The sequence below is a fragment of the Phaenicophaeus curvirostris genome, chromosome 25 (genome assembly GCF_032191515.1).
Source record: "Phaenicophaeus curvirostris isolate KB17595 chromosome 25, BPBGC_Pcur_1.0, whole genome shotgun sequence".
NCBI lineage: Eukaryota > Metazoa > Chordata > Aves > Cuculiformes > Cuculidae > Phaenicophaeus > Phaenicophaeus curvirostris.
In genome coordinates, this window is record NC_091416.1 from 5,512,356 (window position 1) to 5,537,317 (window position 24,962).

The following is a 24,962-nucleotide window of genomic DNA, read 5'->3' on the forward strand; positions in this document are numbered from 1 at the left end:
TTTTCTTGTGTAAAAACGTCCATAAATTTATTGAACGGATCCAAACCAATTACCTGTTTGGCCTGAACTCCACTGCCAAGTCTGCAAGCAAACCAAAGGCAAATTGTGGGAGCAGGAATTACATCCCCATGAGAGAAACCAGAATAAAAAGTGAGATAGACTTACAGTTCTTCCTTTTTTTTTTTTTTTCCCCTTTAGAATTACATATGGATGCATCATTAATAGGGAGCAAGAATAGAACTTCATGTTTAAATTATACTTGAAGTTTCCAGTAACTGCAGAAAAGCAATCACGGAGGCAAAGGCGAGCGATGGCTGGAGCCCCTCTAACGTTGCTCTGGGGAAGGCGTCTCTCTGCCGCCTCCAGAAGTGCCACACTCAAACGCGGGAGGCACAGCTGCCAGGAATACAGATTTTAGCCTCTGGGCTGCTTTCAGCACCTCGTTTCCATTTCCAAATCCGCATACGAACAGAACCTATGAACAGAACCCACGGAATCTCATTTACAAGCAAACCCGGCAAGCGATAGAGGCAGAGCTGCCACATCACCTCCTTCGGATTAAAGACCTGAGTAGGCGAGGGCAAAGCCTCTCCCCAGAAGGTGCTGTTCCTCTGAGCCCTGGCGATGGATGCAACTCCCAATAAAAGGGATTTCAAATCCCACTGGGGGAGCAGGGACCATTTACCATGTTCTGCATATTGATAACACCACCAGTTAAGCGCCCCGCCTGAAACATCTGCCCGAAACATGGATATTCAACAGGAACATATCCACAAACACAAGGGCACGGAGTCGAATCTCAATACACGGAGCCGTGCGACACTTTGGTATATAGCTGTCACCTAATTCCTTCCGAACCAGGTGCTTTTCCCACTGCGTAGACTGCCCGCGGCAGACTTTTATGCATGAACTAGCATGAACAACAAAACAGTTCTTGACAAAAGTAGCCCTCGGATAGAAGGACAGAGAAGCCAGAGAAGCTTGAAAATCGACTTTGTTTTCTCAAAGGAATGCGACAGACCCAGGGACCTTTTGTTAGAGCAAGTTTATGCCGACAGCACCGGGTACAGCCCCACATTGACTTAAATCAAACCTAAAGACGCTCCAGGATTCTTGGCCCCAAAACTCTTCTCTCCCCAGGAGCCGGTATGCACACATACAAGACCCTTTCCTAAAAGGTATAAAAAGAAAGCGAGCCGACTTGGGATGTTTTGCCACATTGGTTTTGTGCCATTTGGCCCTACTTTCCAAAGTCAATCACCCCGACGGATTAACTGTCCCCAGGTTTTTGGACATAACTCTCTCTCCTTAGGAAACCAACCTAGATTTTTGGTATCCACAGAAGGTGAGCGGTTTGAGAACTTTCCTCTGACACAGCAGCAGGACAGCAATATTGGTACCATGACTTTTGCTGATCCAACAGACCAAAGGAGCCGGTTTGGGTGTTAGCACCAAATCCCCAGCAGCTACAGGGTCCTTGTTGACCTCATATGCCAGTAGGTGTTTTCTTCTTCCACCATCCAGCTCCACCATAAATAAAAGTGTGATTTACTGACAGTTCTGAGCTGGCGTGTGACAGCACCATCCCCTCTGTGGACAGGCTAACCTTTTGTGGGCAAACAAACTTAAAAGCACGTCCTTGGGTCTTCTTTAATGTCCCACTCAATCCTTTAATGGTGTTTATTTCCTTCTCTGAAACCGAGACATTCAATTGTGCTGAGGAAGTTGGTCAAGAGTTACGGCGCCTCATTAATACCAGCTACAATGCCATAAATACCCACATAGGCAATTACTGCTCTATACAATTAGGTCAGAGATACTTTTGTATCCCTGTCAGTCGCTTTGACACCGCAGCGACTCAGGGATAACCTACTTAACCTGGAGGTCAAGGGGAGAAATAGGCTTCTAATATTAAACAACCATATCTTCATAAAACTTTGTTTTATAACAAAATATCTTATTAAACACAACTTTTCTACGCTCATGTATGTATATATCATACAGAAGTGTTGGCTTAAGAGTTCCGCTACAAGGCAGCGAATGCCTTCCTCTGCCCAAATGGAAAATCTTCAGTAAAGCTCTTACTTATAAAAGCATCATCTTATGTCACACTGCCGCCACCCCCCTGCTTTTTTGTTTTACATGTACCACGGCTCCAGAGCTGCGCACCTCGGCCTCTCCGCTACCTATGGTGAGTCTTGCTCCGTTTCACAGAGTCATCATAGAGTCACAGAATGGTTTGGGTTGGAAAGGACCTCAAAGCCCATCCAGTTCCACCCCTGCCATGGGCAGGGACACCTCCCACTGGATCAGGGGCTCCAAGCCCCATCCAACCTGGCCTTGAACCCCTCCAGGGATGGGGCAGCCACCCCTGCTCTGGGCAACCTGGGCCAGGGCCTCCCCACCCTCACAGCAAAACATTTCTTCTTAAGATCTCATCTCAATCTCCCCTCTTTCACCTTAAAATTGTTTTCCCTCATCCTAACCCTGACCTCCCCAATCAAGAGCCCCTCCCCAGCTTTCCTGGAGCCCCTTTCAGTACTGGAAGCTGCTCTAAAGTCTCCCCATAGCCTTCTCTTCTCCAGGCTGAACAACCCCAACTCTCTCAGCCTGGACTTGTACAGGAGGTTCTCCAGCCCTTGGATCATCTCCGTGGCCTACTCTGGACTCGCTCCAACAGCTCCATGTCCTCCCTGTGCTCAGGACTCCAGACCTGGACCCAGGGCACTAGGTGGGGTCTTATGAGAGCGGAGCAGAGGGGCAGAATCCCCTCCCTCCCTGCTGGTCCCACAGCTTTGGATGCAGCCCAGGACACAGTTGGCTTCTGGGCTGTGAGTGCACATTGCTGGCTCATCTTGAGCTTCTCATCCTCCTGCACCCCAAGTCCTTCTCCTCAGGGCTGCTCTCAATTCCTTCTCTGCCCAGCCTGTAATTGTGCTTGCGATTGCCTCAGCCCAGGCATAGGACCTTGCACTTGGCCTTGTTTAACTTCATGAGGTTTGCACAGTTCCACCTCTCCAGCCTGTTCCCTATTGCTTATCTCAGCAAGGCCAGGAGATTGACATTTTTGGCAGGGGGATGAGGCAGAAATCATTATCTTGTCTTAAATCCGTCATCATTATTCTGGATGCGGAACTACACCCCTCCAAATGATCCCCATATAGTGAACCTGAAGACTATGAGATAATACTCCATTCCCTCCCCATCCTACCCCACCCCACAATCTAGGTAAAATAAGAAGAGAAATACACAACTCCAAGAATATAAAAAGAGCTCGGTGATGTGGACAAAAGCCTCATGGGAAAGAAAGTGCACGTGGGGATAAGGGAGCATCTCAAAAAGAAGGTCAGAAGTTCATGTGTAACCAGAGCTCGCACTGAACAGCTTCAAAAACTTCGATGCAGCTGCTTATAACTACGTCATCTGAAAAGTCTTCACCTCATCAGAGGGATGGAGGAACGAGGGAGGACACAGGGAAGTGAAACGAGATCTAAAGGGAGGAGGGTTCCATCACAGAAGAAAGGGAATCTGCTCTGCAGTAGAAAATAGGGGGTAATTTAAGCAGCGATGCCTACAAGGTGCAGGGGGGGAAGCTGATACAGATAGTGAAAACCTGCTTTACAATAAATGTGAGTCTAGTTGCTCCGTTACTCATCTTCTAGAAGGTGATCCGAGCCAACACAGCCTCCCAGTTAGGAGCCTAAGCTGGGACCTCGCAGCCCGGGGTCCCAGGGAAAGTGCTAGGTTTCATTTCTGGTGCAACAGCAACAAACACAAACACAAACTTCACTCTTGCTCTCTCCCAGGAGAGCGATTTGAGTCCTTCCACTTTCTGTACAAAGTGGTTCAGGGGTAAGTGCATACTGGAGGATCTCTTCGGCCCAGCGAGGATGAATCAACGGGGAATCTGCTCTTCAACCCCTTTGTGACCTGTTACTCTAAAAGTCCTTCCAATGCGACACTAATCCACCACCTGCCAAAATTCACTCTGCAACACGCTCAGCAAGGATCCCTTTGCCTCCAGAGTGCCAGAGCCACAGGTTGCAGATGCTGCATCAGAGGAGCAGAGAAATCAACACATTTCTTACCAGCGTGGACATAGAGCGTGCGTTTTGAAAATAAATAGTTTCTTTCTAATAAAGTCTCTTCCTTTCCCCCATCTTGTGCACTCACACAAACCAAACCAGTGGAGTGAAGTGGATGCACTAAGTACCTGAGCTCTGCATCAAGCGCAATACTGGTTTAGATCTTCTCGGTGAACTCGAGCACAACAAAAGGTTGAGACAGCACCCAGCTGCAAAAAAAAAAAATGTATCAGCGAGCTCGAGCCACAGTCGGATAGCTAGGCCAAAGGGCGCTCTGGTGGAGCCAAATCCCTGCAAATTTAGAAAAAAAACATGTCAAATTCTGCACTGAGCTGTCTGCTCCCTATGGACCCTAGCGGTCTTTAGCTTAAACAACTGACCATTCATGCCAAATCACGAGTATACCGGAGCATCAAAGAAAACATCAAGGTATTGCACACACTGAGACACATGCAGTGAAGTCAATTGTCACCTCAAGGTCACCTGCAGTGGATGGTGGGCATGGTTCTCAGATCAGGGCACATCCTTCGGGCTAGAAATTACCTGCTATAGAAATACAACCAAACCTCAACCAACCGACCGAAATAAAAGCCTTGCAAAAACTCCTTAATGCATGTGTGTGGGTGTGTGGGGGCATATGTGCACACGGGTGCACTCACAAGGTCAAAAGAGGCTATTTCATCCTGGGCTCCACATAAATTTTATCTCCATCTCGAATGCCATAAGAATGCAGTGCTCGTGAGCTGTATTTCATCTCCTCGGGACCAAAAGGAGCTTCCTGGTCCAAGTAGAAGAGCAGCATGTTGCTTGTCGACAACTGTACTATAGTTTTTAATTGCTTCTTCAGTTCTGCCACAGTCTGATCGAGACGGATCGACATCTCTTCCACCTTATCCTGGAAGTGAACCTCCACCTTCACACTGCTCTGGGGTCGAAGATCCACGACTGCCAAGGGCTCCAGCTTGCCATACTTCGTGACCAGCTCGTGATACCTGAAAAATGAAACAAGTCCAGAGTTACGGCACAGTTGTTTGCACAGCCGGGGCATGTTTTGCAAGTTGGTTTTGGTTTTATGTTGTGACACCACCTCTCTTTAGCAGCAGTCATCTGAGGATGCTACAGGGGTGCAAAGCACAAACAAACAACTGCACAGAGTGTACTGAATGACAAGAAGGTGACTGAATGACAAGACGGCAAGCCTGGATTCCAAGACATGATTCATCTAAAGCCCAGAACTCCAATGCGCCATCCCTGGATGCTCAAGGCGAAGACGGATGAGGCTTTGAGCAACCTGATCCAGTGGGAGGTGTCCCTGCTCATGGCAGGGGCGTGGAATTGAATGGGCTTTAAGGTCCCTTCCAACCCAACCCATTCTATGATTCTATGAACTGTTTGAGAAGAGCTAAAACCAGGGCCTAGACAGTGATGAACTGTCCTCATCCTCCGTGTCAGCGACTGGCTGCCATGTGGCTCTTCCAAAACATCTCACAGTTTAACCAGCAAGACTCTCACGATGAAAGAATATTGCTGAGCTAGCATTCAAAGGCTCTAAGCGCGTGCCTGTCTCCATACAAGTCTCCTCCCCAGCAGTGCCTAAAGGAAAACCCCAGCTTTCTTCTCCATTTGTTGCCAAATCTCTCACATTTTGGGGAGACGAATGTGCCCCACGTGAGGCAACATTCACCTCAATTCAAGCCTGATGACCTCAACAGACATCCATTAGGAATAAATCTGGATGGTGTGTGTTCTGTTTTCCTCCCTGCCAGCATCACACTCACAGAACACAGCGTTTCTCAGACCAGAAGCTGTAAAGGAGAAAATAAACCCAGAAAGCCCATCCACTCCAGTCACCTTGTCTCATGGTCCCTGAGCTGCTCTGCAGCACCGACGTGAACCAGTGGGCATCCAGCGAGGGAGGAGGTATCATCCACCTGAGGAAGGGGAAGTTCCCACCCACCTGAGAAATTCAAATTGATGGGTCTCAAAACAGCTTCCTGAACAGAACTCAGCTGCAAAACTCTCTACTGGGCTCCTATAATTTCAGAAACCTCAGCCATGGCTGTGGTGGGATTTGGAAGAAAGAGAGGATGCTACAGTCACCAGACTCTACACCTCCTCCTCTGGGAGTGAAGTGTTTGCGGTAGAGCAGGAGGCGTAGAGTCCTGTGAGTGGAGCATCCTCTCTTTCTTCCAAAAGTACTTCACTAAAGAGTGCCAGAAGCGAGCTGGTGCTCACGCAAAGGATACGGCCCCCAGCCTAGATTCCCAGCATCTGGGGCTTCACAGCCCCACTGATTTTCAGACATTCCTTCTGTTTTCCAAGAGGCCGTCTAGGATCCCAAATGTTAACATTCCACTAAACATGAGATCACCAAGATCACCAGGTCAAGGTGAGCTGTTACACGGTTTGGAAGCTGAGCAGAAATGGGACTTTTGGCCAACTGATCCTTCACACCTGCTCTAAAATATGGGAATTTTACTAGCTGAGCTACGTGCTACATCATGACTTTCTCTACAAGTTCTCCTGCTGTCCTTCGCAAGGTCCAACCTGGGGAGCCGTCCCCTGCAACGGAAAGCTCACCCTCCTGCTGCCTTCTGCGAGTATTGCTCTGATCAGACAAGGCTGCATCTCCGCTGCCGGGCTGGGAAAGAGGCGAAAGGGCAACAAAATCCACACAATGTGATCGAAATGACAAAGACCAAGAGCTGCCGAGAAAAGGTAACGTTTCAGAGGCTCTCCACTGTGTGCTGCAGAGAAAGCTCTTTTTGTTCCCAATCTGAGCCTGAGCTGAATGCGATCAGTGCTGTGTCATGGACCCTGCCGAGAGATGATGGGACCTGGCAGGCTGGGTGACCCCAGGGAGTCCTGCTCAAGGCAGGAATGTTCCTGGAGAACAGCAGACCCTCTGTCTGCTGGGGAATGAGGTAAGGGCCACAATGCACTAGGATTTCCCCAGTCTCACAGACGAAAGGAGCCTTCCCCAGGGCAGAGCATCCAAAGGCAGGTTGGTGCCTGGCTCTCACAGTCGCCAGGGTGATAAAATCAGGTCTATTTACTTGGAAAAGCCATTAGTGCTGAGAGGGGACAACGTGCTCCCCATATTTTACCCGCAGGGCTATGGTGCACAGTAAAAGTGAGCGCTAGCCAACAAGTTGCCAACAAGGAGGGTTTCTTTGCAGCAGTTTCCTCTCTGTGGCACAGTTTCTACTGCACACCAGAACAATTTCTCACATGCCAACCAGAAGTGCTGCCAGCATCCATGCACTGAGGGAAAGCGCAGTGAACAGGGCTGATGGTGGGAAGAGAGGGACAAATTTCAAGCAAGTGAGACAGAATTACCATGAGGGGGCTAAGATTACCCAAACGTGGCCGTAAATATGCAGAGGGTCAGGCAATGTTGTCCTAAATTTTCTGATGTTGAGGAAAGGCAGAACAAGCATTCAGCTTGCTCCCTGTATGCCTGCAAAGAAAGTTTGGAGTCTGAGCGACTGGCTTCCATCAAATCAATAAGGATGAAGGCACACATGGTTCTTTTGTACCCCGATAATAGGCACCCTGGAGACTTTTCTAATCACCCCTTGCAGCCTGGGAGACGCTGGCTGCCAGAGCAGAGGATGCTACTGAACTGAGCCTGGCTAAAAGTGTCTCTGATGCTCTGCAGATAAACAGCGGACCAGACAAGCAGAGGCCTCATTAAAACCCCACAGACACAAAGACGTCACTCATGAAGACAGCCAATATTGGATTGTACGCTCAGCGCTCCTTTCTAACCCACGACATCCAGAGAGAGAAATTATTCTTTCTCTTTCCCTTTCTTTCCGATCTCTGGGAGCTGCAGCCCGTGAAGACACGCAATGCAGGCGGGGGGGGGATGTGCTGTGAGAGAGCGTGCTGCTCACTCATCGCACGCTACACCTCGATGGTCTTGAGAGGGGCTGCTAACATTATGAAGTTTTCCGTGCCCAAGTGTGTGCTCTTGCTCCGCTCGAGGCAGCACTGCAATGCAGATGCCGTACCCCCAGCAACAACATGCATCTGTCCTCATTAGATTCTAATTACAAACCACTTTGGGAGAGACCACACCAGATCTGGGAGCAAAGAAAAGGGAGCTTCAGCAACAACCACACAGAAAATCCTTCTGGTAAGCAATGCCAAGGTTTCCCTTCCTACAAGGGGTCCAGGAATGGAAACGCAGCCCTTCGGCACTAGGGACACACTCAGGCACCTGCAGCTTGGTTAGAAAGCTCTCAGTAGCAGCACACAACCCCTCCAGAACAGAACAACCCTCATCAGTACCTGTAAAAGTCTCTTGGAAACGCTGCACAGACGAAGAGATTCAGACAAAGAGACCATTGACCACAAAAAGGGCAGTAACGGTGGTTAAAAGTTAAGAAACCAGAGGGGGGGAGTAATTCTCCTGTATGGCACCATGCAGAAAGATAGCACGCTGATCAAGACCAGCACAGATTTCTTGGATGGGTAAGATATTAGTAATTTCTTACATAGTCTCCTACCTGGAAACCAGCCCCAGTTGTGTGTGGTACTGTGTGGGTGCACACAGCCTGTTCCCAAAGTCCACATCCCAACAGCACCATTACATGTGTTTAAAGCTACACCCCATCGTGTCCTGGACATGCAATGCACCTGGCATCACAACACCTAGAGACGCAAGTCCAGTTGGAGAAAATTCAGTACGTGCCACCTATTTTTTAACCTTCCCTCTCATGTACATTTATTTATTTACCTTTCCTCTTGAGCTCAGGGCAGGATACCCTTTCCACCACAATCAAAAGGTACCTCGGTTCCCCTCCCAGTCTGCAACCGAATGCTTTTGGTGTGAGGGGCTGCCTTGCCTTCTCCTGGCTGGTTTTCCAGGGCAGCCCAAGCTCTGTTCACCAAAGGGTGGGATTCTGAGCAGCAGGAGGGCTCAGCTGCCACACTATCCTCCCCTTCTTGAGCCACAAACACAGAGACATGGAACAGTTACCTTAGAAATAAAATGTTATGGAAAATGATCCATTCTGGAAGCAGCACCATGAGCTTGCAGTCCCCAGCTCCCCTTCCCCTTCCTCTCCCCTGCATTCTCCGCCTCTGCTGCTATCCCTTCCAATATTTCTTTCAATTTTTCCGCTTCAAGGGCTTCTAAAATTACAAGCCAGGACTTGTCCTCCGAAAAGGCACAAGAGGGATCACCAGCTGTCTTCTCTCTCTGACTGCATTAGTATCCTTCGCCTCTGAGCTGACCCCAGTATGCCTTCAACAAATTCTATAATTGCTGTACGTACCAGTATTCACACAAAATGCCACGTCCTCACTCCCCATGCCCTGCCTGTACTGGCTTTCAAAAGACAAGAAGCGTTTTACCTAAGAGTTAAGCTGGGGGAAACACTGACCAGCCAACATAAACATCAACCAGATTCCATTCGCACCGCTCTCATCTGTACCTGGCCATACCTTTGACTTTCTCACCCTGTTTGTCTCTATCTCTGTCTATTCCCCACAACACACCCTGTTGTCCTACCCCCTTCCTCTAAAGAAAGGGCTATGAAGCTTTGGTGCCTGAAAAGCACATGTGGATTTAGGGCAAGCACGTAAACACAGTGACTTGATGCTCCATGATTCTTCCTCAGCCCATTAAGAAGCCGTAAGCAGATGCTGGCAAAGATACCAACTGAACAGCATCTGTCAAAGTTCATTAGTTTACCAAGATCAACGGATCATTGGGCATACTTTGTTGGCAAAGAAAAACCATCAGACTTGTGATTTGCAGGCCTGAAAACGAGAGGACAGCTTCCCATTGCCAGTCGCATTCCACACACCAGATGGTCAAGAGAATTAGATGCCCCAGCCTGGCACCAGAGAGCAAGGTCTGAACTGGCTTTTGGGGACTTCCAGACACAGGTGGGTTATGAAGCCAGGCATCGGGGAGGCCGGGACGCAATGAAGATCATGAACTGAACAGCCATGTTGTTTAATGGCACTTGACGCGGACACTTTAAGACCAATTTTGACTCAGAAGTGATCCTACAAGTCATCAGACAACACTCTGATCTAACGACATTAACTAAAACAGAACGATGAAGGCAAGACAGGAGGAAGGCAAGGGATGGTTTACTTCATGGATCAGCTAGCCTGGATTTCCCACGTAACATCATCTGTTGAGTCACCTTTCTTTCTGCCCCTGCTCTCCTTTCCATGACAAAGAACTCATACCTGAATGGGACTTCTTCCTCTGGGAACTCCATGTAATATCGGATGAAGAATCGCTCCGAGTCTTCTCGCTCCCCATCGGCAACGATGCTTCCGTTGAGCTTGACAATAGATGGCAACCTGCATGCAGACACCAAGAAATACAGTCAGTGAGAAGAGAAATCCAGCCAGGGGGACCACCAGACAGTCACCACCAACAGCTACGTACTGCAACATTAACACCAGGAGAATCCCACCAGGTAGCTCACGCCTCAGTCTCCTCAACTATGTGGTTTCCCCAGGCAAATTCAAAACTAAGCACTTTCCTTTTGCCACATATATGCAACATGTGCACAGGCACGTATGAGACTCAAAATTCTCTAAGAACAGGATCATAGTATGGTTTGGGATGGAAGGGCCCTTAAAATCCATCCATGGCTGCCTTCCACTGGATCAGGTTGCTCAAAAGTCCCATCCAACCTGGCCTTGAACACCTCCAAACTCACCGAGAGAGGAGAAGTTAGACTTCACATTTCCACTACTCACACTTTCCCACACAGCAAAAGAAAGCTAAGACCTTTCAAGGCAGCAAATTCATACAAAATCCCATCTCCTAACAGCCTCTTCCTCCAATGACCCGCTGCCAGCCATTCATGGCCATGCAAGACTTCTGCTAAGCAGGATAAACAAGCAACATACCTGGCTATTAGCAGCTTCCTGCGTTCCTCTGTGGTGTAGGACTGCAGCAAAGGGATTCCTAGCAATTTCACTTCCTCCAGCTTGGGAAAAGAATTTAACTTGTCAATGTCTTCCCAACAATGCAGACCTGCTTGGAAGAAAAGACTTGCTTAACCAAACATGATAATATACCCCAGGTATCTGAGATAATCAGACACAGCCGAAGAACATAGGTGACGACTGAGCATCAGTTGCTCTTTCCTTGAGAAGCTGGCTTTTTCCTCACGACATGCTGCAAAAAAATCTCCTTTGGCTGCTTACAAGACAGAGTAGTTTGAATTCTCGTGTGCTGTTTTGTGTGTCTAGAAGGATGATCTCCACAGCTGATTAGGGAGTGTAGTTCTTTATGGACCGTTCAGTCCCTGACCTCACTGCCGATGCCCGAGTAGCATTGGTTATGATGGCCACATCTATAAAGGGACCCTGCCGTAAGAAGTATTAAAGTCATCAGAACTCCTGTCATTCTAGGTGTCACTAAATAGCTGTCAAATAGCTTTACCTCACACACACAACCACCTAGGGTCTCATTTCTGCTCACAACCCAACGGTAAAACAGTTCCAGAAGCCATCCAGGCATTTAATGAAAAAGGCTTTAACTCTGTTTCACTCCCCTAAAGTCCTGACATTCAGGATAACAAGGCAAGCAGAGAGGGTAAAACAAAGAAGCTGACAATCGACCCTTGATTACGTGGCGAGATCAACACTACTCATCCTGAAGTTTACCACAATGCTTTTCCGATGACGGCTCCAGAAGCTTACACTGGCAACGTGACTTAGAGAACCTGTTTCTCCACACACTCCACAGCAAAAAAATTGTGAAAAAACAGAAAAGTTATTGATTCAAACAAAATCAAGGGTCTGGTTTGAGCAAAGCCTGTCAGAAAATGCCAAGTTCAAGATCAATGTGTCACAGACATTACTTAGAAGGGTGGACTCTTCTCAGAGGCGAAATCAAACTCCTGTAAGTATCAAAGCATCTCATGTGAGGTGGGCGAAGAACTTCCTTTCTCCGTAGCGCTCAAATCACTTCTGCCAAGGTCACCTCTGCCTGAAGCCATCCTCTGGGTACCAGTATCAGCTGCATTTACGGACAAATTTAGCGCAAGTCTGTGACAGGAGGAGAACTGGGGCTCAGCAACACCAAAGAGCAGCTTGTACCTCTCTGAATCACACTGCTCTGAAAGGGCCAAAAAGCTCCTGCAGCTGGGAGCAGCCTATGGAGAGAGACAACCACCACTGAAGGAGAAACGACTGTCAGTCGTGTTCATCCCCTCATAACCCGGTTGTGCCCTAACTTCACTAAATCCCATTATCTTTAGCTTGTTCCCAATCTCCACAAAGCTAAAAAAGCCAGCAAAAAGAGGCGCCAGTTTGGAGGCTTCATGAGAAAGAATTTTGGAGTGCAGCAGCTTTCCCTAAAAAAGAAGAATGTTTAACATGCTTCTTGGGATTTCTATTTGTCTTTCTGCTCCCAAAACATCAAAATGAAATACAGAACCCAGAGTTCTTAAGTACTTGGCATCAAAATTGCAAAACTACTTACCACAGGAGCACTTGCTCCTCAGTGAGACAGCGCTTTCAAATCCAGCTTAACAGGCTTTTCTTCCTCTAGTTAGCTTTAAGCTTTTATTATAGGGATTCCTTGATGCTTACATTGCAGAGCACGTTAATAAAGTACCTTCTACCATGGCTAACACTTAACTATAGTTTGCACAGCATACAAAGCTGTAAAGAACAAAAGATGATGATGCATTAAGCACTCCTTCAGCAGAACTTCTCGGGTACGTGTCATCTCACAAACACACTGCAGCCCTCATGCGCTGCCCCGCAGCTCCCCTGTCCCCAAGCACAGGGTGCCCTTCTCAATATGCCAAATGTTGCTTCTCTTTCTGGAGTGCTGGCTGAAAATTCTCTGGGGCTCAAGAGTAAAAGTAGCCTAGAGCACAACTTGTGGTGAGCTTCTAACTGAGTGCAGATGACAGACAGCTTCTGCTGGTGAACACTCAGCCTTTCCATGCCACATACCTACACGCACGCTTATTCTACCCAAGATAAAACAGAGAATAAAAGGCAAATGGGATTCTTTCATCCCTTCCACTGCCATTTATTTATCCTTCTCCAGCCAGGAACACCCGAGGCAGGGACAGGAAACAGAGGGAAACTACTAACACAACAACCCTTTGCCAGCTCATTCTGAATAACTGTCAGTCCACAGTACTCCAATTCATCTCAAATAACTACCCAAAGCAGCAGGCAGAGCCCACAGAGATGGGCAAGTTGATTTCTTGCCTCCTTTCCTCTTCTAACACTACATTCTTTGGGTCAATACCCTCCAGGACATCAGCTTGCATGGCCCAGCATTAGCACCACTTGTAAACTGGACTTCAGCGTGACAGGACTACATTGATAACAGCTTTTTGATTCTGCTGAGAAGCCAGGATAGCTTGGGATAAAGGTCGCTGCACATTTTCATCACTGCTACAGCAACTATCCGAAAGGTTTAGGCTCCTGCTCAGCACTTCTGCCTTTACCTGCCCTCTTACTGTGCAGGAAGCAATGTTGACTGCAGGTTACTTACAGGCAAGCGTGTTCTTCACCTACCCAGGAGGAGAGACTCCGATCAACTGCTGGCACTGGCATTTGTTGGGAAATGGTTAAGTGAACAAGGACAGGTTCCCTTGAAGGAGCTGTATAAACAGTCTCCCTGTTAAACGATGAGCTAAGAGCAGGTGGCTGTACAAGCAATTCTTTTTGATAACATTAAGCCTTACTCTAAGATAAGTCAGCACATAGTTTAGAAAACATTGTAATTAAAACAGGACGTTGTGACCTTGAACATAGAAACTATAGCAGGATGTTAGAAGCAAAATAGCACGTAGTAGTTAATGAATATTAACATGGGGGTAATATGAATATAGCCAATGAATATGTATTTGCATGCTGTTACTAACCAATAAAATTGTAATACTATGATGTAATTGAGTATAAGGAAAGTATATAACTTAACTTCTGTTGAATAAAGTCGACCTTGCTTTATCAATCATATTGATTTGACCGCTTGGTTCCTCCCGTCCCGGCAGGCACTGGGAACAAAAAGCATGCTGCCTCCAGGCTCTCACCTGACTTGTGCAAATTGATGGATCGCAGGTTGGGGAACAGCCTTGCTAGGGAATCTTCTGACTCTTCGATGGTCGTGAGGTTGTTGTTAGCCAGAATAAGTGTGTCCAGTGATGGAAACATAATTCCCAGTTTTCGAATTTCAGTCCAGTCTTGAAGATTGTTGTCAGTTATGTGGAGTAATTTGAGAGACTGACAGCAAACCGGAGAACAAGACACTGTTTCATAGTCATTAAGGCACAGGAAAAGCTCCTCCAAGCTGCACAAGGGAAGAAAGATCACATCATTCATCTCATACTTCCAGAAACAGCTACTGTCTTGGACAGCAACAGTTACAGCAACATGCATAGGCGATTTAAACACTATTTTCTGTAACAGCTCCTAATGTGATTTGAAACCTTGGTGTAGAGAATCCCTCTGAGCACTCCAAATGGAGTGCTTCAACCACTCCCATCCCTTAGCTTTCTCCACAGATGGAAAATACCTTTATAGCGTTCCTTCCCCCCACCTCCTTGCATTAATTGTGTAACAGATTGCTTGGGGTGGTGTTCCACATTTGCACCCAGCAGGCCACCATACCTGCTCTCAGTGCTCCCCACTTAAAATAAAATGTGTTTTTATACAACGCTGATGACCCTTCTTTCCTTGCATTGCTAGTTCTCCCAAAGAGTCCCACTAAAGAAAGAATAAGTCCCACTAAGATTTCAGATAACTAACTAGTTCCCCTTATCCCAGGGAAGCACACATATACGGCTGTCATCTCTGCTTACAGAGCTGTAGGAGGAGGAATCTTTTATAAAATGAAGCCACCGAGGATATTCGGCGAGCCAGAATGCCACTGCCAAGGTGGAACATGGCCAAGCCACAGAAATCAACACTTTTGCACCGAAAAGCTTGATGAAATGTTACTTGACAAGTGTCCAGACCCTCGGACTTACATCCCATTCAAAAGCTATTAGCACAGGTATGCACTGCACCATTCATTGTGCAGTGACTCACAGGAAAGCATGCCCCCCTCCTACGCTGTCAGGGTGATTATCCATCTCCAGGATTCATATTTGGACAAGAAGCCTCAGGCTTTTAAGACAATGTAAAGCATCCACCTGGCCAGTTCCCAAAGAAAATAATTCCCTTTTTCTCCTCTGATTACATTTGCATCCTCACACCCCTCTCAACCCTCAACATGAGGCTTGATAAGCCAGCCCTGACCCGCGTGAGGTCAGCGCCCCTTTCTAAGACCAATTCTCCGTGCTTACTCTGGTAATTCCTGCAGGATTGTGTGGACTGTTTCCCAGGAAGCCTTGCTGTTGTTGAGCACAAGTTTGCGAACACCAGCGAAAGACCCAGCGCACCTTCTCTCTAAAACGGACAAACTGAGAGGGTTGGAACTCAAGTTTAGAAACTCCAAGTGGGGAACGTTGGACACAATTTTACTGACCTGAGTGGGGTGGGAAAAAAAAAGAGAAAGAAAGAAAGAAATGCGTATCAGGCAGTAATCGACCTCAGGCAATAATATCCCATCTCCTAGAAGAGGAGCTTTTGGAATCACCACAAGCCAAAGAAATGATATAGGTAAAAAAATAAGGCTTCTGGATAAGCACCTGTAATTCATACTCCAGCTATTCACTGATCTCGATCAATTGGTTAATTGCTCATTCACCTCAAGAGTACATTTAATCACACTCTCTGAGCAGCTTGATAAAAGAAAGGCAGTCTCTTAGGTGAAGTCTTTTCTGGCTGAAGTCTGAATTCACCTCAACACTGAGCTCAGGCAGCAGCAGGTTACAGGAGCCAGTGTGCCGTACCCCTCGTCTAGCAGGGATGCAATAGGCACGTCTCTCAGCCAACACTGACCACATTGCTCCTCTCTAGCATAGGCCTCGTTGTTTTTCTCAATGTAAAGGACAGATAGGGGCTTGCTGCAGACACACAATGAGTTTTTTATTCGATCCCACTGCTCTGAAAATAGCAGCTTTCTTACAATTTGTCTGCAAATTCAGGTAATTCTGCTTGAGGCTACTTGCTCTTTTCGTGCATAGAGATGTGCACCGGAGCGCAAAGCAGCAGAGAGGGGAGGAAGAAAGATCAAGAAAGAGAAAGAAAAGCCAAAGACGATGACTGTACAGCTCAGGACACAATGGATCGTGTGATCAGGGTAGGTGCTGCCCCACATACTGCCAGCACACTGATGGTGCAGGAACGATAATCAATTCGTAGTCATGTAACAATGATTAAGTGAATAGAATCAAGGCAACGTCAATTCATAATAAAGACATCACGTCAATTCCATTTTCCTCTTTGATGGGTAAATGATTCAGTGGGAAGCAGTGTAAGGAAATAGCAGCTTCCAATGCTATTCACACACCAGTTACAGAGGCAAACTGGGGACTCAGAGTTTAGATTAAGAATTTAATACAAAGCCAGCAGACATACAAGGGAGTGTTCCAGCAGAACAGTACTCATTATGTTTTTCCATGACCAGAATAATGGGATGCTACGTGTCTTCTTAATCTGCAGGTGATACAAAGGTGGGAAAGGCTGCCCTCACATTGTGGAACAAGTCCAGAGGCCAAAGTGCAGCCATCTGAAACCACTAAGATGGAAGTTCAACTCATGGGCAGTCAAATGTTTGGGGAAAAAGACATTCATCCAGAAAAGAAATAAGAGTCAGAAACACCCTGGCTAGAGAACTCCACTCCACAAAACAGCTGGGATGGGAGGAGACAGGCAAACTATTACCACGGGTCAATAAGAGGGCCAAGTTGCCAGCAACGTGCCGTTGTCTCACACAGAGACTTTGCGTGAGCTGGGACACTTCTGCAAACACTGCGCTCACTACCTGCTTAAAGACAGAAGAGTTTGATGCAACAGAAAGAGATGATAACTTTTATGTTGCACATCCTGTTCCTTTCCACATATTTCCAACTAAAAGCACTAGCATAAGAGCAGAGCATAAGTCAGAGAGGAATTGCTAATGACATTTGAACAGATCGCAATTGTTTTACTCATATCACATTGCATTTATCAAGCATATTCCATCCAAGCACTTCAGGGGATTTTACAATAGTGTTTAGCATTAATTAATGTGGACTCAGAAACACCTTTTGAGGTAAATGTTATTAAACCTGTTTTGCAGATAGGGAAACTAAAGTGGAGAGAGAAGAAATACCTTGCCCAGCATCACAGAAACAGTGGCAAAACCCTCACTACCTCGACCTCCTAAGTTCTTACTCCGTTAAGAACTGCACTGCTCATTAACCTCTTGACGTTAGAAATGCCAGTTCTGCTGCTCTGCATGATAAAATATACATATTTGTCACACACAGGCCATGATCATAAGTCATGAGGTAAATGAAGTGCCCAAACGAATCAAATTTCTCACGCTTATTGCTCAGTTGTCGAAGTAAATAAGAATCAGCTTCAAAGATGAAGAAGAAATCATGAAACATGGAAATCTCTCTCCTTCAAATGAATAAAGTAATCTTAAAACCTGCAATGCGTTTGCAGTCACAGAAATAGCCATCAGAGTGATTCAGAAAGATGCCAGTTTTACCTCGTGCCAGTCTTCCAGTTTATTGTCAGAAAGATCTAGCTCAGACACGTGAGCACAGAAAGCGGCGATTTCATTCTCATCTCCTGCACAGGTTATGCCACAGCTGTTCAGCACCAGCACGCTCGGAAGGTTGAGGCGATCTGGAACAGAGGAAAAGAAAAGCTGCCCTCTGGTCAGCACTGCCTTGCTGAGTTACAGAAGGTTACAACAAGCATAAACAAACATGACAGCCAGCAAAACACATGCCAGCAATTCCACCAGTTACAGGGGTTTAAGGATCTCGGGATAAACATGGATTTTATAACAATTAGAAGTGGAATGCCCTATCCCTGGAGGTTTTCAAGGCCAGGTTGGATGGGGCCTTGGGCAGCCTGATCTAGTGGGAGGTGTCCCTGCCCATGACAGGGTGGTTGGAATTAGACTTCCAACTCAAACCATTCTATGATTCTATTAAGTGACCTTCATCAATCAAGAAGTCTTCTTGGGTTTAAACATGAAGTATCAGTGTTCTTCAGTTACTATGTGTGTTTCTGCCCACACTGCAGCGAGGACGGGCCACTCCTCTGTAGTTTACAGCATTTCTTACACCAGTTCTTGCCAGAACTTACGCTCTCCCCAGGCATTTGCTGCTGCAGAGAGGATACAGGACTAGGTGGGCCCTTAGTTGCACAGTCAGGCTCCCTTTAACCTCTTTTACTTAGTTCACTTGGGGTTATTAACAGCAAAGATGTATGTAAACTTTTCTTTTCTAAGCTCTTCCTTTTTAGTGATATAAAACATTTAGCTTTCTTACATCCTGGAAAATCTTATGCCTCTACTCTGCCTTTTACATTTCTGCTTTGGTTTTGCCCCAGTTCCTTCCCACACAGGTAAAACTTCTCACAGCTATTGCACAGACAAGGATTTGGATCTCAATCACAGCCTGATTTGCTAAGGCCAAAACCATTTCAACATAAGAAATCCACACTCAGACAAGTTATGCCATCAGCCTTACACTCTTTCACTACAACAACATCCCCCCAAGCCCTGTGGAGTACCAAAATCTGCCAAAATTTAACAACCCTTTTCATAAAAGGGTGGCCCTGTTTCTCTCTCCTTGACAGCTACAGCACTAGAGAGGGATTGTAGCAGCAGAGAATTATCTGGAGTGATCTGAGTTTTCAAGTTTCCTGGTTCATTAGCATATTAGCATTCAGCTTCTTTGAAGGATAATGTTATACTTTGGGAATTAGTCATGACGTACTCGTAGGTCACGTCTCGGTCACATTTCAGTACTTAAAAACACTCCCTCTTTTCAACATCCAAACAGCTCAGGTGAGGGGGTGGCCACACACAGGAGAGAGAGCATCGACTGAATATTCCATCAGGTCAGCTTTCCGTTTCTGTTAATTTTGAATGACACGCAGTACGCTTTATCCTCAACTGAACTCAGGCCCTTTTTTCTCCTTCACCAAACTCAGTTAGTGTAACCTACATCCAGCTGATTTCCATGGCTATTTTCCCCCCTGGGGCTGGTTATGATACAAACTGACCTGATGGGAATTTAAACTGCTCTTACAGATCAAGACGGGCATGAGATTACATAAAAAAGGGGCTGTTATGGTGGGATAAATGTGAATCTGTACAAGCAACAACTAAATGCTCATACAAGAGCATGAGGGAAGACTAAAGGGCATCAGATGAACCCAATTCAAAGAGCAGGAAAGAACGACACAGATTCTGCAGTCTAGGAGGTTCAAGGACATACATGAACATCATGGTGCTTCAGACACATCTGTCTGAAATCCCCCTCGAGACAGTAAGGTCAGAAGCAAAGGGGAGAGAGGATTTCTCCACTAGGTCAGCATAAGCATGGTCAAAGAGCATTTGATGCCTTGAGAAGAGAGACAAAATAAACCACAAATTCATTTGAGTCACAAGATCAGCCTCGCTGGAGACTGAATGACTTGTTGAACCTTGCCTTGAAATACGGTCCCCTCCTGTATATGCTGAACTCCTGCACCTGCAGGCATCGATGCAAATTGCTGGCACCGCATGACACCACTAGCATGGGGACCAGCCTTGAATTTAGATCAACTGTTGTGCATTTGTTAAGCTATCTCTGTTGAAACATGTGTTGCAGCAGCCACTAATAAATAATATCACTAGTCCAAAGAAAACAAGCTCCAGGGACTGCCGAACCCTCGAAACTCAGCACTGCACAGGGTTTTGCTGGCAATGATAGTAGAAGGAAAACTTACTTTCCTATTACAGCAACAGTTTGGTCACTAAATCAGCTTTCTGCCTTTGTCAGACTCCAGTCTCTCAGCTCTTCAGAAAGGAACATGTTATAATACATCACGATGTTTCTTTTTCTGGTCAATTCAGGGCAATTCTTTCAACAGCAACAAGAACAACCAATAAACTCTTCTCTCCCAGAGCCCCACGGATGCTCGGACAGCTCAGAACCCTACCTTTCATAGGCGAACCCTGTGGAGTTGCTGGGACATGCACTCCCATGCCAGGTCCACGACGATACGGGAAGTTCTCAGGGCTGTATTTCTCACAAAGAACTTGCATGAAACTCCTTCCGCTGGGCTGGTCCATCTTGGACTTCTAGTCGACACAGAAAAAAACCAGAGCATATAAACTGTCAGCAACTAATGATCCCCTGCAGCAGCGGCCCTTGGGAATGCCAGACGGGAAGTGACAGGTTGAGCCCCTTCTGAACTGCAAATTAGTCTGACAGGTCACATCGCAAACTCAAGGTTACAGTTAAACATTACCTGAAAAGACACAAAAACCAAGCAGAGGGCCCCATGAACACTAATATACTTTCAATCATGCTGTTCGTTACAGGCTAAGTACGAGATCTCCCTGCTCTGCATGCTCTTCCAGGAGAGCTCCCAACATACCCCAAGCTGCAGAAGGTGAGGTCCCTCCCTCACAAGAGGACTGCAAGATATTCATAGGGATTCTCCAACACATGTCCAGGCCAGCAAGGAGAAAGAGCAAAGAGCTGTTGAAGAGTAAGGTATTGCTCAAAGAGGTGTCTTCATTCTGTAACTTCCCATTTCTTTAACTCAGGACTTGAAAAAGGACCCACAGCTCCCTACCTGTTAATAAAAAAACACTGTGCAAAGCAGGTGATAGCCTTAGGTTTTTTTTTTTAATCAGGCCAATGCTATAAACAGCCCAGTGCCACTGCCAGTGAGGTGTCCACCAGTCAGCCCATGGGGTGGCACAGGAATACTCCAGTTTGACAGTAAAATCACTCAAGGTATGTCAGGGCTCTTGTCTTCCCTGCCATCAGTGGCTCATTCAAAGCAACCTTCGGCCCCAGAAGAAGCATCATCATTTCTCCTCTGACAACTGCAAAGATCAACAGTCCTTCCATCCTGCTGGCAAACCGGGGCTTCTGATTAGAATGTTACCGAACGCTCTCGAGCGCGTGTGAGCACATCACTTGGCCAGTCCAGAAAGCAAGTTTTGCCAATTCAGTTGTGCAGCTGCTTAATGTATCTGGAAGATAAACACCCCCTTCCTATCTGTCACAGAACAGAACAGGAAAACAGACTCGCCACATCGCAGGCTGCTGGCCTGCCTAGAAAGATACGGAACGTCAGCTGGAAGTGTGGTTAGCACAAAGATCCGATGACAGTCAGCGTTCTGCTGTACCCAAGGGGGAACGCAGCTGATCTGTCCCGTTTCCTGCCTGCACTCCAAACTTGATGTTCTGTGGTTTTCTGGGTAATAAAGGAGTCAAGCTACAAGGAAAGTATGTTGTTCCCAGGTTTTCAGAGGTCTTGTACTCCAAAGCAGAGCCTGCTACCCGGCACAGATGCAGACAAGAGATCCACACCCACCCGTGCTAGCAAAACAAGGTATGAACTTGCAGGAATCAGCTGCAGAATCCAATTACCCATGGAATAGAATTTCACCAAGTGCCGTGTAATTATGTTTCCAGTACACTAGCAAAGCCCAGCTCACACAGATATGGACATTCCACACAGAAACCTGCACCTTCAGGGCTCCTGGTGGGAATCCATCCTTTTGAGTTCACAGTGGGACCACGTGTACGTTGGAAGCCACGTTGCTAACAAATACCTGCTGCTGTAAACTTTCTTTTGCATATATTACAGGCAAGGATAGATACAAAATCCTGAATAAAAGTGATTTAACTATGCTTTAGGTTCCTTTTGCTGAGAATCACGTGTTTAATCAGCTCTACTTCTTCATGAATGGACTACCTACACCACCTCTACAGAAAAAAGACTTTGGCATAATGAGAAACAAGTTGTCTGAAGCCTGTTATAATTATTATATTCTATATAAAATTTATGTGTCACAAATAGGGACTTAAAGGATTGGTCTTACTTAAATAAACCCACACACCTTTTTCAGCCTCCAACAACTTCCTTGATCTATACCTCAGACTTACCTTTACCTCACTAGTATATCCAGAATCAAAAAAAGTCCTCAAATCCAAGTTTGTGTTAGGAACAAGGCATTTAGTTTTATGCTAAAACATTCTGCAGGCTACAGGAACTGTTTGTTTTAGGCTGAAAGGCCTCGTTCCAGAGCAGATTTGGAGCTCAGTACTGTAGGGCAGACAGATCCTCCCTTCTGCATGCACGCTCAGACCTTGTAGTCTGGAAATTCAGGAACTTCCCCATGCATAAAGCTTTCTGACCTTCACCTTGCTTTGCTACTAGCTCCATTCCTCTCTATCTGCTGAGCAAACATCAGCTAGAAATTCCACTTTAAAACATCACCTTAACATCACACTAAAAGCAAAAAATGGTGTTTTCAGCTGTGGGAGAGCAGCCTGTGTCCGAGAGAAAAAAACCCTCATGACATTGATGTGAAACAATTCTGCATCACAAACATTTTCTTTCTCAAGCTTTACTTTTGCATGCCAATGCCATTGCCAGATGACAAAAATGTCAGGGAGTGGGCAGTCACCTCTTCCCTTCTCATCAGAATTCACATTCTCTGTAATCATCTGTCACGCACGTGGCTTCTCTGAATCACCACAATCACTGGGGAGCAAGGACTAACAGAATATGCAAGGAGAGCTGACACATTTCAAGTGAATGCTGCCGGCACAAGGGCAAGACGGGATGACTTGCAAGCTGCTGTCCTACTGATGGCCCAGGGAACGATTCATGTCCTAAAATAACCTTGGGTTTTCTAAATGACAGCATCGCTTGCCAAAGATGTGCTCGCATATGCACGCCCCATCCCTGGAGGTGTTCAAGGCCAGGCTGGATGGGGCTTGCAGCAGACTGGTCAGGTGGGAGGTGTCCCTGCCCACGGCAGGGGATGAAACTAGATGGGCTTTAAAGGTCCCTTCCAACACAAACCAATTCACAGTTCTATGAAAATGTCAATGAAGTCTTTGCTGTCCATATTTCAAGGCTGTGGACCCAATGACACAGGACATGGCAAGCACCTGCAAAGAAGAGCATGACCCTGACTTGAGATCTAAGGGAAACCCATCACACTGTGGCAAACGGTGAGTGAATGGAAAGGAGATCCCTAAAAACAACATGGAAACAGTCCCATTCCCCTGGCATAATCCTACAAGGAGAACAAGAGGCCCTTCAGCAGAACTACATCATTAATGACATTCTAAAGAGTCCCAGTGCCACGTCCTAGCCCACCACACACTAAACGCCCTTCGGCATGGTTGCACGCGTGAAAAACAAAGCGTGAGGAACAGATACAACAGAGCAACCACCTGTCTAAGAGAAGCTGGTGCATGGGTTTCCTGAAATGGGATTCAAAGAAAGTATTTTTGAAGCAGACTTGAGAGACAGCAGAAGGAGCGCTGTCAGGGTAGACAAACCATGGCACTGGGCGAGCTGCCCAAGCACATGAAACGCTGTTGGGGACTTCACAAGCACAAGCAGAAAGAACTGTTCACCCTAGGGAGTGGGGGACGACAGGGAGCAGTGGGCGGGAGTGAGGGGCACAGGGGGACAGCAGAGGAGAGCAGGGGACCCCAGCAGACTCCAAGGCACAGCAGAGGACAACGAGGATCAGGAGGGGGTGTTGGGGAAAATGGATGAGCCCACAGGGCAGTGGGGGATCCAGGGGACTCTGAGAGACAACAGAGGACAATGGGTGACCCCAGGGGACAGTGGGAGACAGTGGAGGGCATGAGGCCAGTGCGGGGCACAGGGGGACCCCAGGAGACAGCTGAGGATGGTGAAGAACAGCAGGGAATGACAGGGGACAAAAGGGAACCACAAAGGGACAGTGGGGGATGCTGAGGGACAGCAAAGGGAAAGCGGGGAACAACAGGGGACCGCAAGAGACAGCAGAGGACAGCTGGGGATGGCATGGGACAAGGAGTGACCCCAGGGGACAACGAGGGACGGCAGGGGATAGCACAAGGGCTCAGCAGGGAATGGCAGGGGACAGCGGTGGACCCCAGGGGACAGTGGGGTACAGCAAGAGGCACAAGAGGATCTCAAGGGACAGTGAGGGAGCCCTGGGGACAGTGGGGCAGACCGGGGACAGCAAAGGGCACAAGGGGACAGCAAAGGGCAAAACGGGACAGCTGGGAACCCAATGGGGGACAGTGAAGGAGCCCAAGAGACAACGAGGGGCACAAGGTGACAATGTGGGACCCTAGAGTGCAATGAGAGACAGCAGGGGAGTCCAAGGGACAGCAGAGGATAGCACAAGGGGACAGCGGGGGATAGCAGGGCACCCCAGGGGGCAATGGGGACAGCAAAGGGCACAAGGGGATGGCAAGGGACAGCGAGGGAGCGCTGGGGACAGTGCGGGAGACTGGGGGACAGCAGGGGAGATAAGGGGACAGCAGGGGACACAAGAGGACAGCAGGGGGTGGCAGGGGACAGCTGGGAACCCAACGGGGGACAGAAGGGAGCCCAGGAGACAACGAGGGGCACAAGGTCACAGCTGGGGACCCCAGGGGACAACGGGGAACAGCAAGGGGCACAAGGGGATCGCAAGAGACAGCGAGGGAGCCCGGGGGACAGCGGGGAAGCCCAAGAGACAATGAGGGTCAGCAGGGGACCCCAGGGACACAGCGGCCTCCCCAGGCCCAGCATCGCGCCGCGGGCGCCGGCCCCGCCGCCGAGGAGGCTGGTGACTGCCAGACAGCCGGCTAGCAGGCCTGACGGGCTGCTAGCCCCGCCTCTCCGGGCTGCCAGAACCCCGCTCCGGGCTGCCAGCCCCCCTCCTCCCCCCAGGCCCCGCTCACCCCGGCCCGCGGCCCCGGCCCGCTCCGACCCGGAAGGGAAGCGGCACCCAAACATCACGTGACA

General features: G+C 47.6%; 1 protein-coding gene across 1 annotated transcript; it reads right to left on the bottom strand.

Moving 5' to 3' along the window:
* TBCEL (tubulin folding cofactor E like) lies at nt 1–24,962 on the bottom strand. Its single transcript, XM_069876545.1, has 8 exons — nt 24,899–24,962; nt 20,136–20,277; nt 17,683–17,822; nt 15,386–15,567; nt 14,132–14,388; nt 10,974–11,100; nt 10,299–10,415; nt 1–5,077 (listed from the first exon to the last, which is right to left on the bottom strand). Exons 2-8 carry the CDS (start codon nt 20,266–20,268, stop codon nt 4,759–4,761), a joined length of 1,275 nt encoding a protein of 424 aa, XP_069732646.1. The 5' UTR covers nt 20,269–20,277; nt 24,899–24,962; the 3' UTR covers nt 1–4,758.

What these genes read in the sequence shown, in the direction of transcription:
- TBCEL (XM_069876545.1), bottom strand. Translation starts at nt 20,268, where the DNA reads ATGGACCAGCCCAGCGGAAGGAGTTTCATGCAAGTTCTTTGTGAGAAA. An exon ending in AACTGGAAGACTGGCACGAG is followed by an intron (nt 15,568 to 17,682) that starts GTAAAACTGGCA and finishes CACCCCACTCAG; the next exon opens with GTCAGTAAAATTGTGTCCAA. An exon ending in GAGGAAGAAGTCCCATTCAG is followed by an intron (nt 5,078 to 10,298) that starts GTATGAGTTCTT and finishes TTCATTTTTCAG; the next exon opens with GTATCACGAGCTGGTCACGA.